At 42.8% G+C, this 19,077-nt stretch overlaps 2 protein-coding genes across 2 annotated transcripts in view; one reads left to right on the top strand and one right to left on the bottom strand.

Annotated features, from left to right (window-relative positions):
* Nucleotides 1-569: 569 nt before the first annotated feature.
* The window catches only part of LOC131938300 (uncharacterized), a 43,994-nt gene continuing 25,486 nt past the window's right edge, over nucleotides 570-19,077 (bottom strand). Inside the window, exons 5-15 of the mRNA XM_059296293.1 lie at nucleotides 13,459-13,605; nucleotides 13,032-13,213; nucleotides 10,718-10,911; nucleotides 7,112-7,298; nucleotides 6,584-6,679; nucleotides 4,191-4,298; nucleotides 3,614-3,826; nucleotides 2,189-2,326; nucleotides 1,819-1,860; nucleotides 1,420-1,545; nucleotides 570-1,067 (exon numbers count right to left, since the gene is read on the bottom strand). Of these exons, the coding sequence (XP_059152276.1) occupies nucleotides 961-1,067; nucleotides 1,420-1,545; nucleotides 1,819-1,860; nucleotides 2,189-2,326; nucleotides 3,614-3,826; nucleotides 4,191-4,298; nucleotides 6,584-6,679; nucleotides 7,112-7,298; nucleotides 10,718-10,911; nucleotides 13,032-13,213; nucleotides 13,459-13,605 (1,540 nt within the window). The 3' untranslated portion in view covers nucleotides 570-960. The remainder of the gene's footprint in view (nucleotides 1,068-1,419; nucleotides 1,546-1,818; nucleotides 1,861-2,188; nucleotides 2,327-3,613; nucleotides 3,827-4,190; nucleotides 4,299-6,583; nucleotides 6,680-7,111; nucleotides 7,299-10,717; nucleotides 10,912-13,031; nucleotides 13,214-13,458; nucleotides 13,606-19,077) is intronic.
* On the top strand, nucleotides 16,489-17,129 carry LOC131938301 (NADH dehydrogenase [ubiquinone] iron-sulfur protein 4, mitochondrial). The gene has a single exon (XM_059296295.1). The coding sequence runs from the start codon at nucleotides 16,530-16,532 to the stop codon at nucleotides 17,043-17,045; it is 516 nt and encodes a 171-aa protein (XP_059152278.1). The 5' UTR covers nucleotides 16,489-16,529; the 3' UTR covers nucleotides 17,046-17,129.

Here is a 19,077-nt window from a genome sequence, read left to right as displayed (position 1 = left end):
CAACATTTAGACATAACCTCACCCCTTTACTTGCTTTAGATATGAATAAAATATCTATGGCTAAGAATAAGCTTGTTTTTTTTTTAAATCGAGAAACTGAAATTGTGAGTTTAAGAATGCATTTAAAAACAAATTTGTTGCAAATAACGGGTCTTAATTTATAAATAATAGACTGACACTATAAGTGATGGGTAGATGAATTTTAAATTAAATTGACAACAAAAGCATATAAGCTGTCAAATCTTATGGGGAGTGTACATTTGCTATCAAATGTTCACAAAAATCTTTAATAACAAACAATTTTTAAATAATTAGAAAAAAAAAATCACATGTTAAATTAAATAATTATTTAATTATCACAAAGTGGTGCCACATATTCATGTAGTTAAAACTCTAAGTGGTGACGCTAATGATCAGGTCACGCTGGGGGTTGGGGGGGGGGGGGGTTATTAAAACTAGAAATTTGAGTTTGTAAATATGACATGGGAGTATTTGTGTATTGGATAACTGACTGCTCCATTACCAGGAGCTGATAGCTACGTTCTCCAGATGGTGGGGAGGGGGTAAACAAATCCAAGAATGTTCTTATTCACATTAGCACAGAAGTTCTCATACATAACACTTGTACAGAAGTTCCAGGAAAATTGAACATATACAAATAATAATTGAAATATAAATATTATATTAATTATACATTGTAATGAGAGGACATATGCAAAATAGAATAACATTATGGCCCATATTTTGTGAAACATATCACAAAAGTCAGACATATCACAACAATGAGAATGAAAATATTTTACACTGAATACAAAGGCAATTGTAAGAGTTGCACCACACTAAAGAACAGGTCAATTTAAAATGGGTTGCTGTTCAGTTCATGTCCAAAATTTTAAAATGATAAATAAAATGATAATAAAGCCTAAAGCACTTTAAAACAAATTAGAACCACATTCTCTGTCATCTGTTGGTTGTGTGTTTTACTAAATGCCATAAGGTAGTCAGAAGCAATATCAACATGACAGGGAGGGGCTTGGTTGTACTGTTCCTTGGTGTCACTGCATTGGCTGAAAGCAAGATAATACATAGTATATTTATGGCATATATATATATATATATATATATATATATATATATATATATATATATATATATATATATATATATGTGTGTGTGTGTGTGTGTGTATATATATATATATATATATATATATATATATATATATATATATATATATATATATATATATATATACATCTACATATATGCCTATATATATGTATATATATAATATGTGTATGTTTGTATGTGTACATATACTATGATATAATAAAACATTTCTGAGTCTGTATTAGTTCTCTAGCTAGCCACAACTAAAATAGTTCAGGTAGATCACGTGACTTAGGCAGCCCAACTCACCACAGTCTCTTTCATCTTCCTGTCCTGCGCAGTCGACGATCCCGTTACACACCTGGTCAAAGGTGATGCAGGTGTCGCCACAGAGGATGCCGTTGCAGGCAGGTTTGTTAGACAGAGTGGTATCAGCTGAGGAAGACAGGGAGGAGATGTAGAGGGAGGGGAGGCGTAAGTTGCCAGAACAATTTATAAAAAATATTCCTATGTACCATGCTACACCTACAGCCAAGTTCTTTTGACCCAGTCGACTCATGTGTAGCTTAATATGGTACGGGCTGTTCTAAAGTCTGATGGCCACATAACCTGTGCCCCCACACCCTATAGTTCCTCTGATATTTCTTAAAGCTGATGGCAACTATTTCTAAAACACGCTAAAACGATATTTATACACATGAGACTCACTGATATAAGCCATGCTCCACTTAAACCTGTGCTTCATCATATCTGTCAATAAATGTAAAAAAAAATAATACAATTTAGTGTAACACACTTGTGACAAACACACACACGATACAAACACACACACGGGACAACCACACATCTACGACAACCCCACACGTGACAACCACACACCTGTGACAAACACATGTTAAACCACACACATCTGACATCCACACACCTGCGACAACCACACATCTGTGACAACCACACATATGAAAACCACACACCCCTTGACCTCTGACAACCACACCTGCGCCAACCACACACCTGTGACAACCAGACGCATGACAACCACACACTAGTGACAACCACACCTGCGCCAACCACATACCTGTAACAGAGCAATCCAACGTGGGGCTCTCGTCAGAGCCGTCCCCACAATGGTCAACGTTATCACACATTAGCTCCTGGTCGATACACAGCAGGTTCTTACACAGGAAGTCTGTGTATCCAGGGCAACCTTCACCCCCTGCAGGGAGAGGAGAGAATTACACACACAGCCAAACACAAGAATTACACACACAGCCAAACACAAGAATTACACACACAGCCAAACACAAGAATTACACACACAGCCAAACACAAGAATTACACACACAGCCAAACACAAGAATTACACACAGCCAAACACACGAATTACACACAAACACAAGAATTACACACAGCCAAACACAAGAATTACACACAGACAAACACAAGAATTACACACAGCCAAACACACGAATTACACACAGACAAACCCAAGAATTATACACACAGCCGAACGCAAGAATTACACACAGCCAAACACATGAATTACACACAGACAAACACAAGAATTACACACAGCCAAACACAAGAATTACACACAGCCAAACACACGAATTACACACAGACAAACCCAAGAATTATACACACAGCCAAACGCAAGAATTACACACAGCCAAACACATGAATTACACACAGACAAACACAAGAATTACACACAGCCAAACGCAAGAATTACACACAGCCAAACACAAGAATTACACACAGACAAACACACGAATTACACACAGACAAACACACGAATTACACATAGACAAACACAAGAATTACACACAGAGTCAAACACAAGAATTACACACACACACACACAGACAAACACAAGAATTACTCACACACAGCCAAACACAAGTCGGTGGAGCTAGTGAAAATTTCAGCTAATGTCAGGAGGTGGACTGCAAGCTTGATGAGCTCGTGATCAGTGTTTCTTTTAGTGATATTTCTCCGCGAGGCGGACAATTTAGAGGGAAATCTGATTTTACTCTGTGTCCATGTGTGGGTGAATCTTAGATGATTTAAACAACGAATGGTCTACGAGAGATTGGTACTGTTTATGCAGTAGCGTAGAGGGGGGGGGGGGGGGCGGGGGGGGGGGGGAACACATGTCCCCGGGCGCCGACCATAGGGGGCGCCAAAATGGGTTGGAAAAATGAATTGAAAGGTTGAGGGGGTGCAAATCGAAAGTTTTAGGGGGGTGCAAATGGAAAGTTTGAGGAGGGTGGGGTGCAAATCAAAATCATGAGGGGGTGCAAATCGAAAAGTTTGTCCCCGGGCGCCGGGAAGGGTCGCTACGCCTCTGCGTTTACGAAGTCGCTTAAACCAAATTTTATCCAACTTAAACTCAATAGTGTAAACAAGAGGGAATGCTTTCAACACTTAAACCTAACTTAAACGTAACATGTAAACCTAGCCAGCAGCCAACATCAAAATCTAGCTGGCAGCCACCAGCTACCTTTGGTGACGTTCTTCACGGCTGTAAACATGAAGGACAGCTTGTCCGTGCTGTAGTAGCCCCCTCTGAGCCGGATGTACAGGCCGGTCTGTGACGTAATCACGGCCGGAATGTCGGTCAGGTTGCGTGACGTAAATCTGGCTAGGAGCCGCGCCTCGGAGCTGACGCCGTTCCTGATTTCCAGAACATTCCTTTTGCCGTACCGGAGCCAGCCTGGCGATAAGAAAAGAAATAGATCTAGGCCTACATGAGAATAAAGTTGGACGATATTTAAGAGTTGCGTTTGGTTATGATGTTAGATCTGCCATACTGGTTACCATAGTTACACAGCAAATAAATCTTGTAATGCAGAAATGTAATAACTATATAGTCATTAGTATACTTCATACAAGGATCTAGGGATATACTAAATACGTTTGCACACCATTGCTGCTTTTAAATTTAATTTCTTTTTAAATAAAAGAAGTGAATACATTTTTAGAAACTCAACAGATTTTTAAAAATGTTTATACAAATGAAAATATTCAACGTTGATTAGAAAAATTAATTTAATTAGAATAATTAGCGCCAGACTGACCGTCGCCCAGCAGAACTTCCCGCAGTCTCAAGACCACAGCATCCGGTGTGTTGGAACTGTAAGAGTTGTAGCGCTTGATGAGCCAGACACAATCATAGAACCTGGGAGCTAGAGAGAGAATAAAAGTTGTGGGAGCTGGGAGCTGGAGACACAGAGAGAATAAAAGTCCTGGGAGCTGGGAGTTGGAGTGTGTGTCCCCTGGGTTAGCCATCTCACCTCACACACTACACGTAACCCTCCCCTCACCCACCCTTCCCCACTGTCTTTACAGCGGCATAGAATAACACTAGAATGACAGCTCCGTAATCAGAACATAGACAGGAAATGTAAAACTTGAAGCCAGTTGAAAATAAATAGACGGAGAACTTGGACTGTTACGTGAACCTTGATACGAAGCTTGGCAAGGCTATCTGATCTCATGTTTTAAAACGTATTTGGTTTTGTGACAAGAATAAATCCAATTATAAAAATTCTCAGATTTCTTTGAAAAAGAGAATGAACGAGAGTACATATATTGTGCTCTTTCAAATAGTGGCTGCTTGGTAATTTCCGAAATACGAAATAGAAAGAAAGCTTCTAGATACACAGAGTAAGAGAACCCCCCAAGATAACGTGTGAAGAAAAAATCACCAAAGGGGAAGACGTTCCAGAATAATTTACCCCTGTAATGAATCATGCTATCCATTTATTTCTTTGACTGGCTCACTATTCAAAGAACAAATATGCTTGACCGGTCATTAGCAAAACATGATCCGCTGACCCCACAGCCCACCTGACCCCACAGCCCACCTGAACCTGCAACCCACATGACCCCACAACCCACCTGACCCCACAGCCCACCTGACCCCACAGCCCACCTGACCCCACATCCCACCTGACCCCACTGACCCCACAGCCCACCTGACCCTACAGCCCACCTGACCCCACAACCCACCTGACCCCACAGCCCACATGACCCTACAGCCCACCTGACCCCACAACTCACCTGACCCCACAACCCACCTGACCCCACAACCCACCTGACCCCACAGCCCACCTGACCCCACAGCCCACCTGACCCCACATCCCACCTGACCCCACAACCCACCTTACACCACAACCCACCTGAACCTGCAACCCACATGACCCCACAACCCACCTGACCCACAGCCCACCTGACCCCACAGCCCACCTGAACCTGCAACCCACATGACCACACAACCCACCTGACCCACAACCCACCTGACCCCACAGCCCACCTGACCCCACAACCCACCTTACCCCACAACCCACCTGACCCCACAACCCACCTGAACCTGCAACCCACATGACCCCACAACCCACCTGACCCACAGCCCACCTGAACCTGCAACCCACATGACCCCACAACCCACCTGACCCTACAGCCCACCTGACCCCACAACCCACCTGACCCCACAACCCACCTGACCCCACAACCCACCTGACCCCACAACCCACCTGACCCCACAACCCACCTGACCCCACAACCCACATGACCCCACAACCCACCTGACCCACAGCCCACCTGAACCTGCAACCCACATGACCCCACAACCCACCTGACCCTACAGCCCACCTGACCCCACAACCCACCTGACCCCACAACCCACCTGACCCCACAACCCACCTGACCCCACAACCCACCTGACCCCACAACCCACCTGACCCCACAACCCACCTGACCCCACAACCCACCTGACCCCACAGCCCACCTGACCCCACAACCCACCTGACCCCACAACCCACCTGACCCCACAACCCACCTGACCCCACAACCCACCTGACCCCACAACCCACCTGACCCCACTGACCCCACAGCCCACCTAACACCACTGACCAGTGCTGTATATCCCACACTCACCTGAAGACAACGCCCCTGTAAATGATATCATGCCGCCCCCCTGACCCCACAACCACACTCACCTGAAGACAACGCCCCTGTAAATGATATCATGCCGCCCCCCTGACCCCACAACCACACTCACCTGAAGACAACGCCCCTGTAAATGATATCATGCCGCCCCCCTGACCCCACTCACCTGAAGACAACGCCCCTGTAAATGATATCATGCCGCCCCCCTGACCCCACAACCACACTCACCTGAAGACAACGCCCCTGTAAATGATATCATGCCACCCCCCTGACCCCACAACCACACTCACCTGAAGACAACGCCCCTGTAAATGATATCATGCCACCCCCTGACCCCACTCACCTGAAGACAACGCCCCTGTAAATGATATCATGCCGCCCCCCTGACCCCACAACCACACTCACCTGAAGACAACGCCCCTGTAAATGATATCATGCCACCCCCCTGACCCCACAACCACACTCACCTGAAGACAACGCCCCTGTAAATGATATCATGCCACCCCCTGACCCCACTCACCTGAAGACAACGCCCCTGTAAATGATATCATGCCACCCCCCTGCATGGGGTGGGTCTCACTACATGAGGTGTCAGGTCTTTCTCGCCACTCTAGGTCTGCAAGATGAAAGGTCATGGTTAGGTCTTTTGGATAGGAAAGGTTATTGTTAGACCTCTTTTTTTAGTCAAAGCGTATAGTCAGATCCTTAATTGCGTTTTTAGAAAATTTATTAAACGGTATAAATTAAAGAAGAAGCAATGTATGCGTGAAGTATTAGAATCCAGGGAAAGATAATTCAGAAAGTATAGCTAATAAACTTGATTGTCTACCCTTCTAATATAAAGGAAGCTAACTCTAAGAACACCCCAAACACTGTCGACTCCATTGATAATATTTTTTTAAATAGGGGAGTCCTGGTCACAACCAAAACACTAAGGCGATCTAAAGTTAATTTAGCGCTTGTTTCGTTGTCTAAATATTGTCTGCGCTAGTAGCTAGTTTTAGATTCTCTCCTCTCTATTAAAATACACAGACGTTCCCACAAGTACCTGAGACAAACTGGTACTCGGCCTTGAACCCGATGTAATAGCAGCAGTCATTGGTCACCCCGCCAGGTGAGCTGTGGACGCCCGTGGAGAAGACGATGGCCAGCGTGTTGGAGGTGGACACAAAGAGAGGACGTGAGAACCTCTCTAGCACCGTGTGGTTGGCATTGTTGGAGATCCCGTCATAGATCTGGCGGCAGATGGAGAGAAGTACATTTTATTATACATACACAGATATATATATATATATATATATATATATATATATATATATATATATATATATATATATATGCGTGTGTGAGTGAGAAAGAGTATAATTAAGGCAGAAGACCGATAAGAGAGTATTGATTATGGAGAAGAAAGTTGAATATTCATGACGTGGAAGATCCAAGAATAATTGGGGCAGACAACCAAAGGACAAAGATAATAACTCGAGTTTATCCACTAAATAAATGTGTAGAGGGGGTGCTATTCCACTAAATAAACTTCCTTGAGCCGGACCATCATTGGTGTATGGAGAACGGTGCCTCCGTTGTTTGAGTTGTCTGAATGGGCCCAGCGAGACGCGGCAGAGCTTCCATACATGCAGCTAGGGTCAATGAAAGCCACAAAAAGTGTGGAGTTAGGTTTAAGATTTTTGGCTGGAACTCCGAAACTCAAGCATTGACACATGAGGCGCCACTGATTTGAGACACATGTACTAAGTTATGCTGGTATTTTTTCATAACTTTGACCAAGGTATTAGATACAGAGTCCCCAATATTGTTCATATTTCCAGAAATTTAATTTGAAGATTTTAAAAACTTCCTGTATGCTAATACAATATTTATGACGTTAAATGTAGTGTATGAAAAGAATATTATTACATAGCTCATATTCTCCCGACTAGAGTGTATACACCTAGCCATTTCCCCGCCTCGCGCTATTTGTTAGCGGAAATGTCCCGGGTATTCCAGTTCTCGAGTTACCGAAGATTTGACTCGAGTTACCGAAGATTTGTGTAGTAGACAGCAAGAGGTGCGGCAATATGGCGTATCTCTTGACACAATCGCGCGCAAATGGCGGCTGGAACACGCGGGGAGTCGGGGAGAGACGGGCCGTCTTCTCGCGGTTTGGGGCATTCCTCGCGCCGCGTGCGTCACGGTTGATTACCCAGGCTAATCGCCTGACGCTGACGTTGAGAGAGAAAGGGCTGCACGTGAGTTACTCACCAACAAGGGAAGTCTGACAGAGCTGTTCGCGCATCAGTTACCTCAAGAGGTTGAGTAAATAAAAACAAAAGCGTATCTGAGTGTTTTTCTACCCCTCCCCCCTCCACCCCATCCATTCTTCCTTGACGGAGCTCTAATTGTTGGAGTGCTTCGTATTTTCTTACAACATGGCTGCAAGTCATATACGTCTAGTTATCATTTTTCTTTCTCCTGTTGTTTTGTTTTACAATATTTAACGTTTACGTGGATGATTGTACGTACATTACTATATACATATAAAAATAAAAGCAACGTAATCTAGCAGGTGTTTGGTACCCACAAATAAGTAGGCTTCATTCAACAATAGAGTGACACTTAGTCTATTTGCCAACAATTGAGTACATACAACAGGATGACACTTAGTCCCAGACTTCCAACATTCCACCCACACCTCGCGTCAAAAAACGTACAAACAGATCTAGTTTCACACAACGTAACAATAGATCCAGTTCCAGCATTCTCTGGCTGCTGGCCTGCAGCGCCTCAACACGTCACGTGCTATTTGCTCACACACGTCTGCCAGCTTTTAACACTTACATTCCCCTTGTTTGTTGTTGGGTTGGTTTTGTTTTCCAGTGATTCACAAGCCCCTCACCCCCCCCCCCCTCCGGCCATACACAACATTCATCGTGAAAAAACAAACAAAATATCTTGTCAAATTTTCTCCGTTTGGTCCATCTATCACCCACAAGACTTTGATACTGTGCTCTTTATTTATTTGATTCTGTGTTCTTTATTTATATCTTTACTGGTTTTGATACTCTTTATACAATCATTGTTTCTTTTAGGAACTCCTACCCCCCCCCCCCCCCAACCCCAAACGAAATAGAAACATTTACATAGAAAGTATATACCTTAACTGTTGTCCATTTTCTGACTATATGTAGGTACTAATTAGTTTTCAAAAGTGATCTTAGATTACTTTCATGACTTCCTTTTAATGAATCAAACAACAGTAACTAAAACGTCGTATACAGATCTGAGCGCCTTCTGATTAAGGAACTTAACTCACTATTTCGTCATTTGTATTTTTTTTAAAGGGATGTTTAGTCACAGCCAACAACTTAGCCGATCTATGGTAAAGTTTAGCACTGAATGACGCACCTCTGTGTTCTTCAACTATTTTGAGCTTTTTTGAATTTCTTATATTTTATATTTAATTCCCGGATGGAGAATTATATAGATGCCTTATGAGCTTGGTTCGAAAACCAGTGTTCATTTTGTTCTAAAAGCGTCCCAAAAGATTGAACTGTATTCCAATATTCTTCTAGCAGAATCACGTTTATAACTTGAAGTATGACATTTTATGTAGCCTATACACATTACTAAACATGTGTTTGGTGTTTTAGCACGCACATTGATATAGTTATAAATCTTTAGCTCGCACATTGATATAGCTATGGAGCTTTACATACTTTATGTGAAGTATTAAACAAGTCGGCGGTCTAAAACTACACACAAACACTAAAGGACCATATGAGATTCTGACTAACTGAAAGGTTACTGACCAAATGCTGACTAACTGACAGCTTACTGACCAAATGCTGACTAACTGAATTCCTCCCTCGGAAAAAAAATCTTTAGCCCGAAGAGATCATTTTCCCAACAAGGGTCTGTTTCCTTGGTCTGATCTATAAATAAAACGCCGGCTACTTGTTTACTGCCCACAATACCCCCACCTCCCCGCGGTATCGCCTCTAGTATTTTAGTACTCGTCTTTACATTGGCCACCGCTTAAAAAAACATGGCTTCCGGCCAAAACCGAGCCAGCTAAATACCGAAACTGACCGAAAACATCCGACGTATTCTGTTGAATAAACACGGAGGACGCTACGTTTCAACCTACGGCCGTTTCTCCACAGCGGTCTCCGTGGAGTTAATTGCTTGCCATTGATGTAAAGACAACCCCGACCCCCGGGTCGTGTATCCCCTGACAGCAACCATCAACAACCCCCGACCCCCCGGGGCGTGTATCCCCTGACAGCAACCATCAACAACCCCCGACCCCCGGGTCGTGTATCCCCTGACAGCAACCATCAACAACCCCCCGAGGTGAGCAGTCGTGTTTATTTCTTTCAGCGGGTGGGTTGGTCTCCGCGGGGGTTATTTTGACCCGTGTACGGCTAAACCACTTGAAACGTTCGAACAACAAAGGTCATTTCAAACAAAAAATACCCGGGGATGTTCTCGGGAGAAAGAGGGGTAAGCGAGAGTAAGTTATCTGCTCATCTGTAGGGAACAGGGTCAGTTATCTGCTAATCTGTAAATATTGTTTATTTATAATTACCGGACATTATTGTGTAGTGTTCAAAATGAAATGTCCATTCCCCCGGGCTTTGATGAAATGTCTACTCACCCGAACTTTACTCTCTGGCGCAATATCCCAGTCTTCAAACATCAGCCGGATGTGACCATAGGGGTCAAGGTTTTGTATCACGAAGGTGAAGGTCTCGCCGTTGAGGGCGTATCCATGGGGGAAGTTGGGGGAGACAACTGTCTTGTGGACCTCGCCATATTGGGACACGATGCCTTGGTGTAGCTCGTTCTTGTCTGAAATATCAACAGGTGGCCGTTTTCAGACAGTTGGCCATCTACACATAAACAGTTGGCCATCTATACCTAAACAGTTGGCCATCTACACCTAAATAGATGGCCATCTACACCTAAATAGATGGCCATCTACACATAAACATTTGGTCATCTACACATAAACATTTGACCATCTACACCTAAACAGTTGGCCATCTACACCTAAATAGATGGCCATCTACACATAAACATTTGGTCATCTACACATAAACATTTGGTCATCTACACATAAACATTTGGCCATCTACACCTAAACAGTTGGCCATCTACACCTAAATAGATGGCCATCTACACATAAACATTTGGTCATCTACACATAAACATTTGGCCATCTACACCTAAACAGTTGGCCATCTAAACATAAGCAGTTGGCCATCTACACATAAACAGTTGGCCATCTACACATAAACGTTGGCCATCTACACATAAACGTTGGCCATTTACACATAAACGTTGGCCATCTACACTTAAACGTTGGCCGTTTACAAATTAACAGATGACTATCTTTAGGTAAATAGTTGGCCATTTACACCTAAATAGATGGCCATCTACACATAAACATTTGGTCATCTACACATAAACATTTGGCCATCTACACCTAAACAGTTGGCCATCTAAACATAAGCAGTTGGCCATCTACACATAAACGTTGGCCATCTACACATAAACGTTGGCCATTTCCACATAAACGTTGGCCATCTACACTTAAACGTTGGCCGTTTACAAATTAACAGATGACTATGTTTAGGTAAATAGTTGGCCATCTACACCTAAATAGATGGCCATCTACACATAAACATTTGGTCATCTACACCTAAACAGTTGGCCATCTAAACATAAGCAGTTGGCCATCTACACATAAACGTTGGCCATCTACACATAAACGTTGGCCATCTACACATAAACGTTGGCCATTTCCACATAAACGTTGGCCATCTACACATAAACGTTGGCCATTTCCACATAAACGTTGGCCATCTACACTTAAACGTTGGCCGTTTACAAATTAACAGTTGACTATCTTTAGGTAAATAGTTGGCCCTCTTTACATAATCATGTGACCATTGACTTAATAACATTTGGCCATTTACAGAATAACATTTGGCCATTTACAGATTAACATTTGGCCATTAACAGATTAACATTCGGCCATTAACAGATTAACATTTGGCCATCTACAGAATAACAGTTGGCCATCTAAACAAATTTTTTGGTATTGTTCAAGTTTGGACCGGTGGTTTTCCAACATTTATTTATCAAACTACAATTTGAGCAAATGTAACGAAACAATGCTAAGGTGCAGGTCACACCATGGACTGTATCATCACGTGAGGTAAACTTTCACGAACTGCCATCACCAGTTGTATAAAAAGATCCCAGTAAAAAACAATCAATGAATGAGAACAGCTGAGACCAACAAAGGCAGACGTTTAGAGTCGTCTGCTCTTACCCCCCTAACGACCCGTGACGGTTTGCTCGTAACTCTTTCCCTACAATATGTTGGGAGTTATTTCGTTTTTTTGTTGTGTGTTTATTTATAGTTTGAAATCTTTGAAAATTTAATACACAAATCTAGGATCTTGTTCAATGTAGAGAAACATAAGTTGGAACTTGGAAAACATCCTTGTGATTGTTAAAACCAATGTACACTTGGATCTCACAAGATAAAACACATAGTTTGCTTACATGGTAGATTTACCTCTTCAATACATAGCAGTAAATATCGCGTCCTATTAGGTAAATTTTTATGGCGCTGTAATCCCCCCCCCCCCCCAAACACACACACCATCATCATGCCTATAATATCTTAAGCGTGGGCTGAGTGATGTATACGCCATTTTGATCATACAGCTACACTATTAGTTTAACATTAATACAGTATCGCCTTTGAGTTTAGAGATGTTTGTTTTTGTCTCGGATTTGCTCATTAGTTTGTATTGTATTTTACTGCTGATTAGTCTGTCATTATTTGCCATTTTGACACTTATCAACGACTTTGTAAGCAATTTTGAAACTTACCAACAACTTTGTAAGCAATTTTGACACTTACCAACAACTTTTAAAGCTATTTCAAAACTTACCAACAACTTTGTAAGCAATTTTGAATCTTTTGCCATCCTCCACGCTGGTATTTCCCGCGCAGTGACGTATTTTGATGTTGCCGGAAATGGAGGTGTACTCCGTCTCGTTGCCAAGAAAGTAGTCCCGGTTGGTGACCTTGTTGTATGGCGGATCTACTTCGTGGATGTGGATGTGGTCGCACCTGATTAAGTGCAACAAAAATTGGACATGTACAAGTTTGTTTCGCTGTTCCCAACAGCCGCATCACTTGACTAAAATCCCCACCAATCACAATCGTCACCAATCCCCTACCCTAAATGACCACAATCCTCTACCCTAGATTACCACAATCTCCACCAATCCTCTACCTTAGATTACCACAATCTTCGCCAATCCCCTACCCTAGATGACCACGATCCCCTACCCTACATGACCACAATCACCTACCCAGGATGGCACCAGTCCCTGTTCGCTCCCCTATTCCTATTGAGCGTGCAGTGAGCGAAGCTGAGTTCTTCCAACTTGATCCTGAGCTTGCACGTGCTACAGACCTGGATGTGGATCTGGCACCACAGCCCCGACTTGCCCCCCGTGCTGCCAGAGTCAAAACAAAATTTTATTTAACGGCCAAGTGTCAGTGTGGCTGATACAGAGTCAAAACAAAATTTTATTTAACGTGGGCCCTGATGTGGGCCATGATGTGGGCCATGATGTGGGCCATGATGTGGGCCATGATGTGGGCCATGATGTGGGCCACCAACAGTAGACAAACACCGGGGTGTTGATGTTCACTGGGCCACCAAACACCGGGGTGTTGATGTTCACTGGGCCACCAAACACCGGGGTGTTGATGTTCACTGGGCCACCAAACACCGGGGTGTTGATGTTCACTGGGCCACCAAACACCGGGGTGTTGATGTTCACTGGGCCACCAAACACCAGGGTGTTGATGTTCACTGGGCCACCAAACACCGGGGTGTTTATGTTGACTGGGCCACCAAACACCAGGGTGTTGATGTTCACTGGGCCACCAAACACCGGGGTGTTTATGTTGACTGGGCCACCAAACACCGGGGTGTTGATGTTCACTGGGCCACCAAACACCGGGGTGTTTATGTTCACTGGGCCACCAAACACCGGGGTGTTGATGTTCACTGGGCCACCAAACACCAGGGTGTTGATGTTCACTGGGCCACCAAACACCGGGGTGTTTATGTTGACTGGGCCACCAAACACCAGGGTGTTGATGTTCACTGGGCCACCAAACACCGGGGTGTTGATGTTCACTGGGCCACCAAACACCGGGGTGTTGATGTTCACTGGGCCACCAAACACCGGGGTGTTGATGTTCACTGGGCCACCAAACACCGGGGTGTTGATGTTCACTGGGCCACCAAACACCGGGGTGTTTATGTTGACTGGGCCACCAAACACCGGGGTGTTGATGTTCACTGGGCCACCAAACACCGGGGTGTTGATGTTCACTGGGCCACCAAACACCGGGGTGTTGATGTTGACTGGGCCACCCAACACCGGGGTGTTGATGTTGACTGGGCCACCAAACACCATTCAACAAGTAGAGCCACACATGATGACACACACGGGACTTTATTGTATAATGTCTTTCCTACTGGTCGAACACGGTGAACACGGTTATGGGGAACACTGGTCACCCGAGAACATGGGTCACCTGAGGACATGGGTCACATGAGGACATGGGTCATTTGAGGACATGGGTCACATGAGGACATGGGTCATCTGAGGACATGGGTCACCTGACGAAATGGGTCACCACAGGACATGGGTCACCTGAAGACATGGGTCACCAGAGAATACGGGTCACCAAAGAACCCGCGTCATCAGAGAACAAGGGTCATCATCAGGATTTCACTCAATCGAGAAACAAACACACGTAATCAGTTTTCATCTGAGAGAGCATAAATAAAATAAACTCGCCCAGTTGAGTTTCATTACAATTAAATTTAATGATCTTAATTAAGTCTAAGACCTAAGATATCAGAAAGTTGGCTATTACCAGACATGTTAGGCGATATAACTACCCATACCTACAGGCTAGGACTGGAAACACAAAGCCAAGCGGCCAGTCAGTACTGACGGTATCGAACTGGGCGATCTAACTACCTATGTCTACAGGCTAGTCAGTCAGTACTGGCGGTATCGAACTAGGCGATTTAACTACCCATGTCTACAGACTAGTCAGTCAGTACTGGCGGTATCGAACTAGGCGATCTAACTACCCATGTCTACAGACTAGTCAGTCAGTACTGGCGGTATCGAACTGGGCGATCTAACTACATATGTCTACAGACTAGTCAGTCAGTACTGGCGGTATCGAACTGGGCGATCTAACTACCTATGTCTGCTTGAGACAAAATTTCAACTACATAATCCAAGCGCAACTAAATCGGTGACTGAAAAAAAGTCACAGAAAAATATCACTGAGAGCCACCGTTTTTTGTCCTTTTTAAAGTATTAACAAATTACACACAAATACACATTTGTGACTTTTTTCTATGACTTTTTTCCGATGACGTTTTTCCCTACGTTCACTAAATCGGCTTATATTGGTTTAATTGTAAAGAGCCGAGTTAAGAATGCTTGGCTAGAACCTGACACATTTTTTTACAGACAGGTTTCTTCTGTCTTAGCCAATGGCGCCTGCCAGTTGAGGAAGACTTCCGGCCTACTAGTGGAGTTGTTGTTCTTGATTTGACTTCCTTTGTTTTCAGCCTAAAGCTGGGTGAATGAGTTGTCACGCCTCATTAAACACGCGTGGGGTCACACGTGACCAGCAGCAAGCGGAGGGTGGCAGAAGATGGGATGCTGACTCGGCGTCGGCGTGGATTAGGGGAGAGAAGGGAGTGCTGGGGTGGATTAGGGGAGAGAAGTGGGTTATGGTGTGGATTAAGTGCGATTAAGGAGGAAGATGTGGATTGGAGCTTGGTAAGGCACGAAATGTAAAAAAATTAAAATTGTACAGCTACAAGTAAATACGTAGGTCGATAAATAATAGCAGAAAAAATAATTAAATAACAAAGTATTGAAACAATGTTTTATTACTTTAGACATTGAAATGATGAAATACTAAAATTATGTTAGATTTTAAATATATATTTGTTAGTTCCTTCCCATTTATAAATTCTAAAATGCCAAGGGAAACAACCTATAACGTATTCCAAAACAATCGCCAAACATTCAAGGAAATTTAGTAATATCAAAATACAGACATGGTTCTATTTATGTTGTTTTACAAAATATGATTACTTAACCGAGTTATACATTTTATTTTGTTTTCATATTTCACAAATATTTAAAGTAATCAACTCGCTCTAGTTCGAACAGAAACCTTTTAAAGTCATTAAATACTTTATATAAAAACAGTAGATTCTTTAATTTGATATTATATAAATGGTCTACTTCATTTCTTTTTACAAGCTTTTATAGGCATCTTCCCGCTTTTCAAGGTGAAGCACAATACTAAACACAACAGTGAAAAAATGGCAACAAATTTGTCGTCGAAGATTTTTCAACATCTTCGTCTATCAAGCCGCTTAATAGGATCAAGGGCTAGCTCTAATGTAACAGTTTCAAGTGGCTCAGATGTGGAGAACAAGGAATCAACAAACAAAGACATCACCATTACTGTCAATGAGAAGATCGACATCTCAGCTATCAGTGGAGTTCCTGAAGAACACATCAAAACACGGACAGTGAGAATTTTTGTCCCAGCTCGCAATGCCATGCAGTCTGGCAGCTATAACACACACAGGTGGCGCATGGAGTTTGAGGAAAGAGAAAGATGGGAGAATCCTCTGATGGGATGGATCTCTACAGGGGACCCTTTGTCAAACACTGAAGTCAACTTCTGCAGCAAAGAAGATGCCATCGCCTTTTGTGAGAAAAATGGCTGGAGTTGGTTTGTAGAAGGGGAAAAGAAGAAAACCAAACTGCCCAAGAAGTCGTATGGTGCTAACTTCTCCTGGAACAGTAGAACTCGTGTTTCTACTAAATAGACTTTTCTTGTTTGCATTGTATTATTTGAACAGAAGAGAAGTTGACTTGATTTCGTTAAGACTTAGACAAATTTGCTTTAATCAGTGGATTAAAGAATTATGAAAATATTAAAAAAAAAAAAAAAAAAAAAAAAAAGCTTTTATAGGCATTTATTTAGATTGTATATTAGTACAGAAAGCAAAGCAAACACTTGCGAAAATATTAAACACCACCAATCAAACAGCCACAACAAATAAAGCAATCACACTTAATTTAATTAACACGACTAGACAAAGAACAGAAGACGAAAACAGACTAGTAGCAACGGCTATTTATAGATCGACTATATGGCAAATTAGGAATAAAGTCAGATATTTTTTCACAAAATTCACGGACATCGAGTTAAAAGAAATATTTCAAGCAAAGCTGACGACAGAGGAAGCAAGTTAAATAAAAGCTTGTAAAAATCACTGTTACTTGTGTTTACAAATTCCAGTGTAATGCAATAGTTAGGTCCTAGAGTCAAAGACATTACATATTTAAGGAACGCCTAACAGCTTATTGTTGGATTGTAATCAAGATGTACAACGTACAAAGCCCTAGCAGCTAAATGCTGTGCAGACAAACAGTTCAGGATCGAATCCAGAGCTTCCATCGTTATGTTGTAACCTACCTATCCTGCTGTAACAGAAGATGTGTCTACTTGTAGCCTCTAAGACTAAAGCGTGTTTACAACTTATCCAAACGCACCTACAACAAAGAGGTCTAAAAAAAAAAACACATCGGGGATTCCCAAAGTTCTTGAAGCGGCCCAGTGTTCTGGTGGGTTGACGTCACATGAGCCATGGAAACTGACATGTTCTACTTGAAGTATACAAAGCATGAGCCAGCCGCGTGCTCTTTGCCGCCACATTAACCACGCGCCACGTGACATGCGCGGTTATCTTCTAGATTGTTCTAGAGGTAGGTGTCTGAGGTCTTGGGTGCTTGTTATGATATGGCGGTTCTGGTACTCGAGACTACACGATCTGACAACACTGTATGAAGCGTAACAACACTGTATGAAGCGTAACAACACTGTATGAAGCGTAACAACACTGTATGAAGCGTAACAACACTGGCAAGTCATATGGAGACTACATGATCTGACAACACTGTATGAAGCGTAACAACACTGTATGAAACGTAACAACACTGGCAGGTCATATGGAGACTACATGATCTGACAACACTGTATGAAGCGTAACAACACTGTATGAAGCGTAACAACACTGGCAGGTCATATGGAGACTACATGATCTGACAACACTGTATGAAGCGTAACAACACTGTATGAAGCGTAACAACACTGTATGAAGCGTAACAACACTGGCAGGTAATATGGAGACAATGGTTCCTAGTGTCGCTATCCTAACCTTTACCTTAACCACAGAACGGTACAAAGTCAAACATATTAGAGATGTACTCAACCCTAATCGTTACCCAAACCCGACCGCCATCATGACTCAAACATAAACTTGATCCTATCCCTAACTCTAACTGAATACTGGCATAGTGCGATATCGTACTGTCCTATTGACGTTTTTATAACAACGACTAGATGGTAAAAGTTGGTAATTAATAATGCAGGCATGCTTTTCTTTTTGATACAGGTTTTTACAGCCAAACATAGGTACTGAATAATCTCTCATGGTTTACAAAGAATAAATAAAGTATCTAAGAAGAGTTGGAATAACATTAACACAGCATCCTTATTCTTTGACCATTGGTCTTGCCATGTTGAAAAAATATTAACATTTCTGTAAAAATGTAAATATATGTGTGCGATGTATTGAAGTCTAAACAGTATAGTTCTGTGACCACTGAAATAGTCAGGCACTATTAATGCTGGGAACCCAATGTGACTGAGTAAGGAAAGATCAGCACAGACCTCGGGATGGTAGATGTACTTCTTATTTCTCAGTTAACAGAATACATTTTTTTACTAAAAATACAAGTAAAGGAATTAATTTTTCTCAAAGGCAAAGGTTTGATCCCTGCTAAGAGCCCCCC

This window comes from Physella acuta, unplaced genomic scaffold (genome assembly GCF_028476545.2).
Source record: "Physella acuta isolate Inbredline_101_S28 unplaced genomic scaffold, ASM2847654v3 ptg000241l, whole genome shotgun sequence".
NCBI lineage: Eukaryota > Metazoa > Mollusca > Gastropoda > Physidae > Physella > Physella acuta.
The sequence above is the reverse complement of the archived record's forward strand: the minus strand, read 5'-3'. Positions and strand labels throughout refer to the sequence as shown.

Excerpts from the sequence above, each read along its gene's own strand:
- LOC131938301 (XM_059296295.1), top strand. The coding sequence starts at position 16,530 with ATGGCAACAAATTTGTCGTCGAAGATTTTTCAACATCTTCGTCTATCA.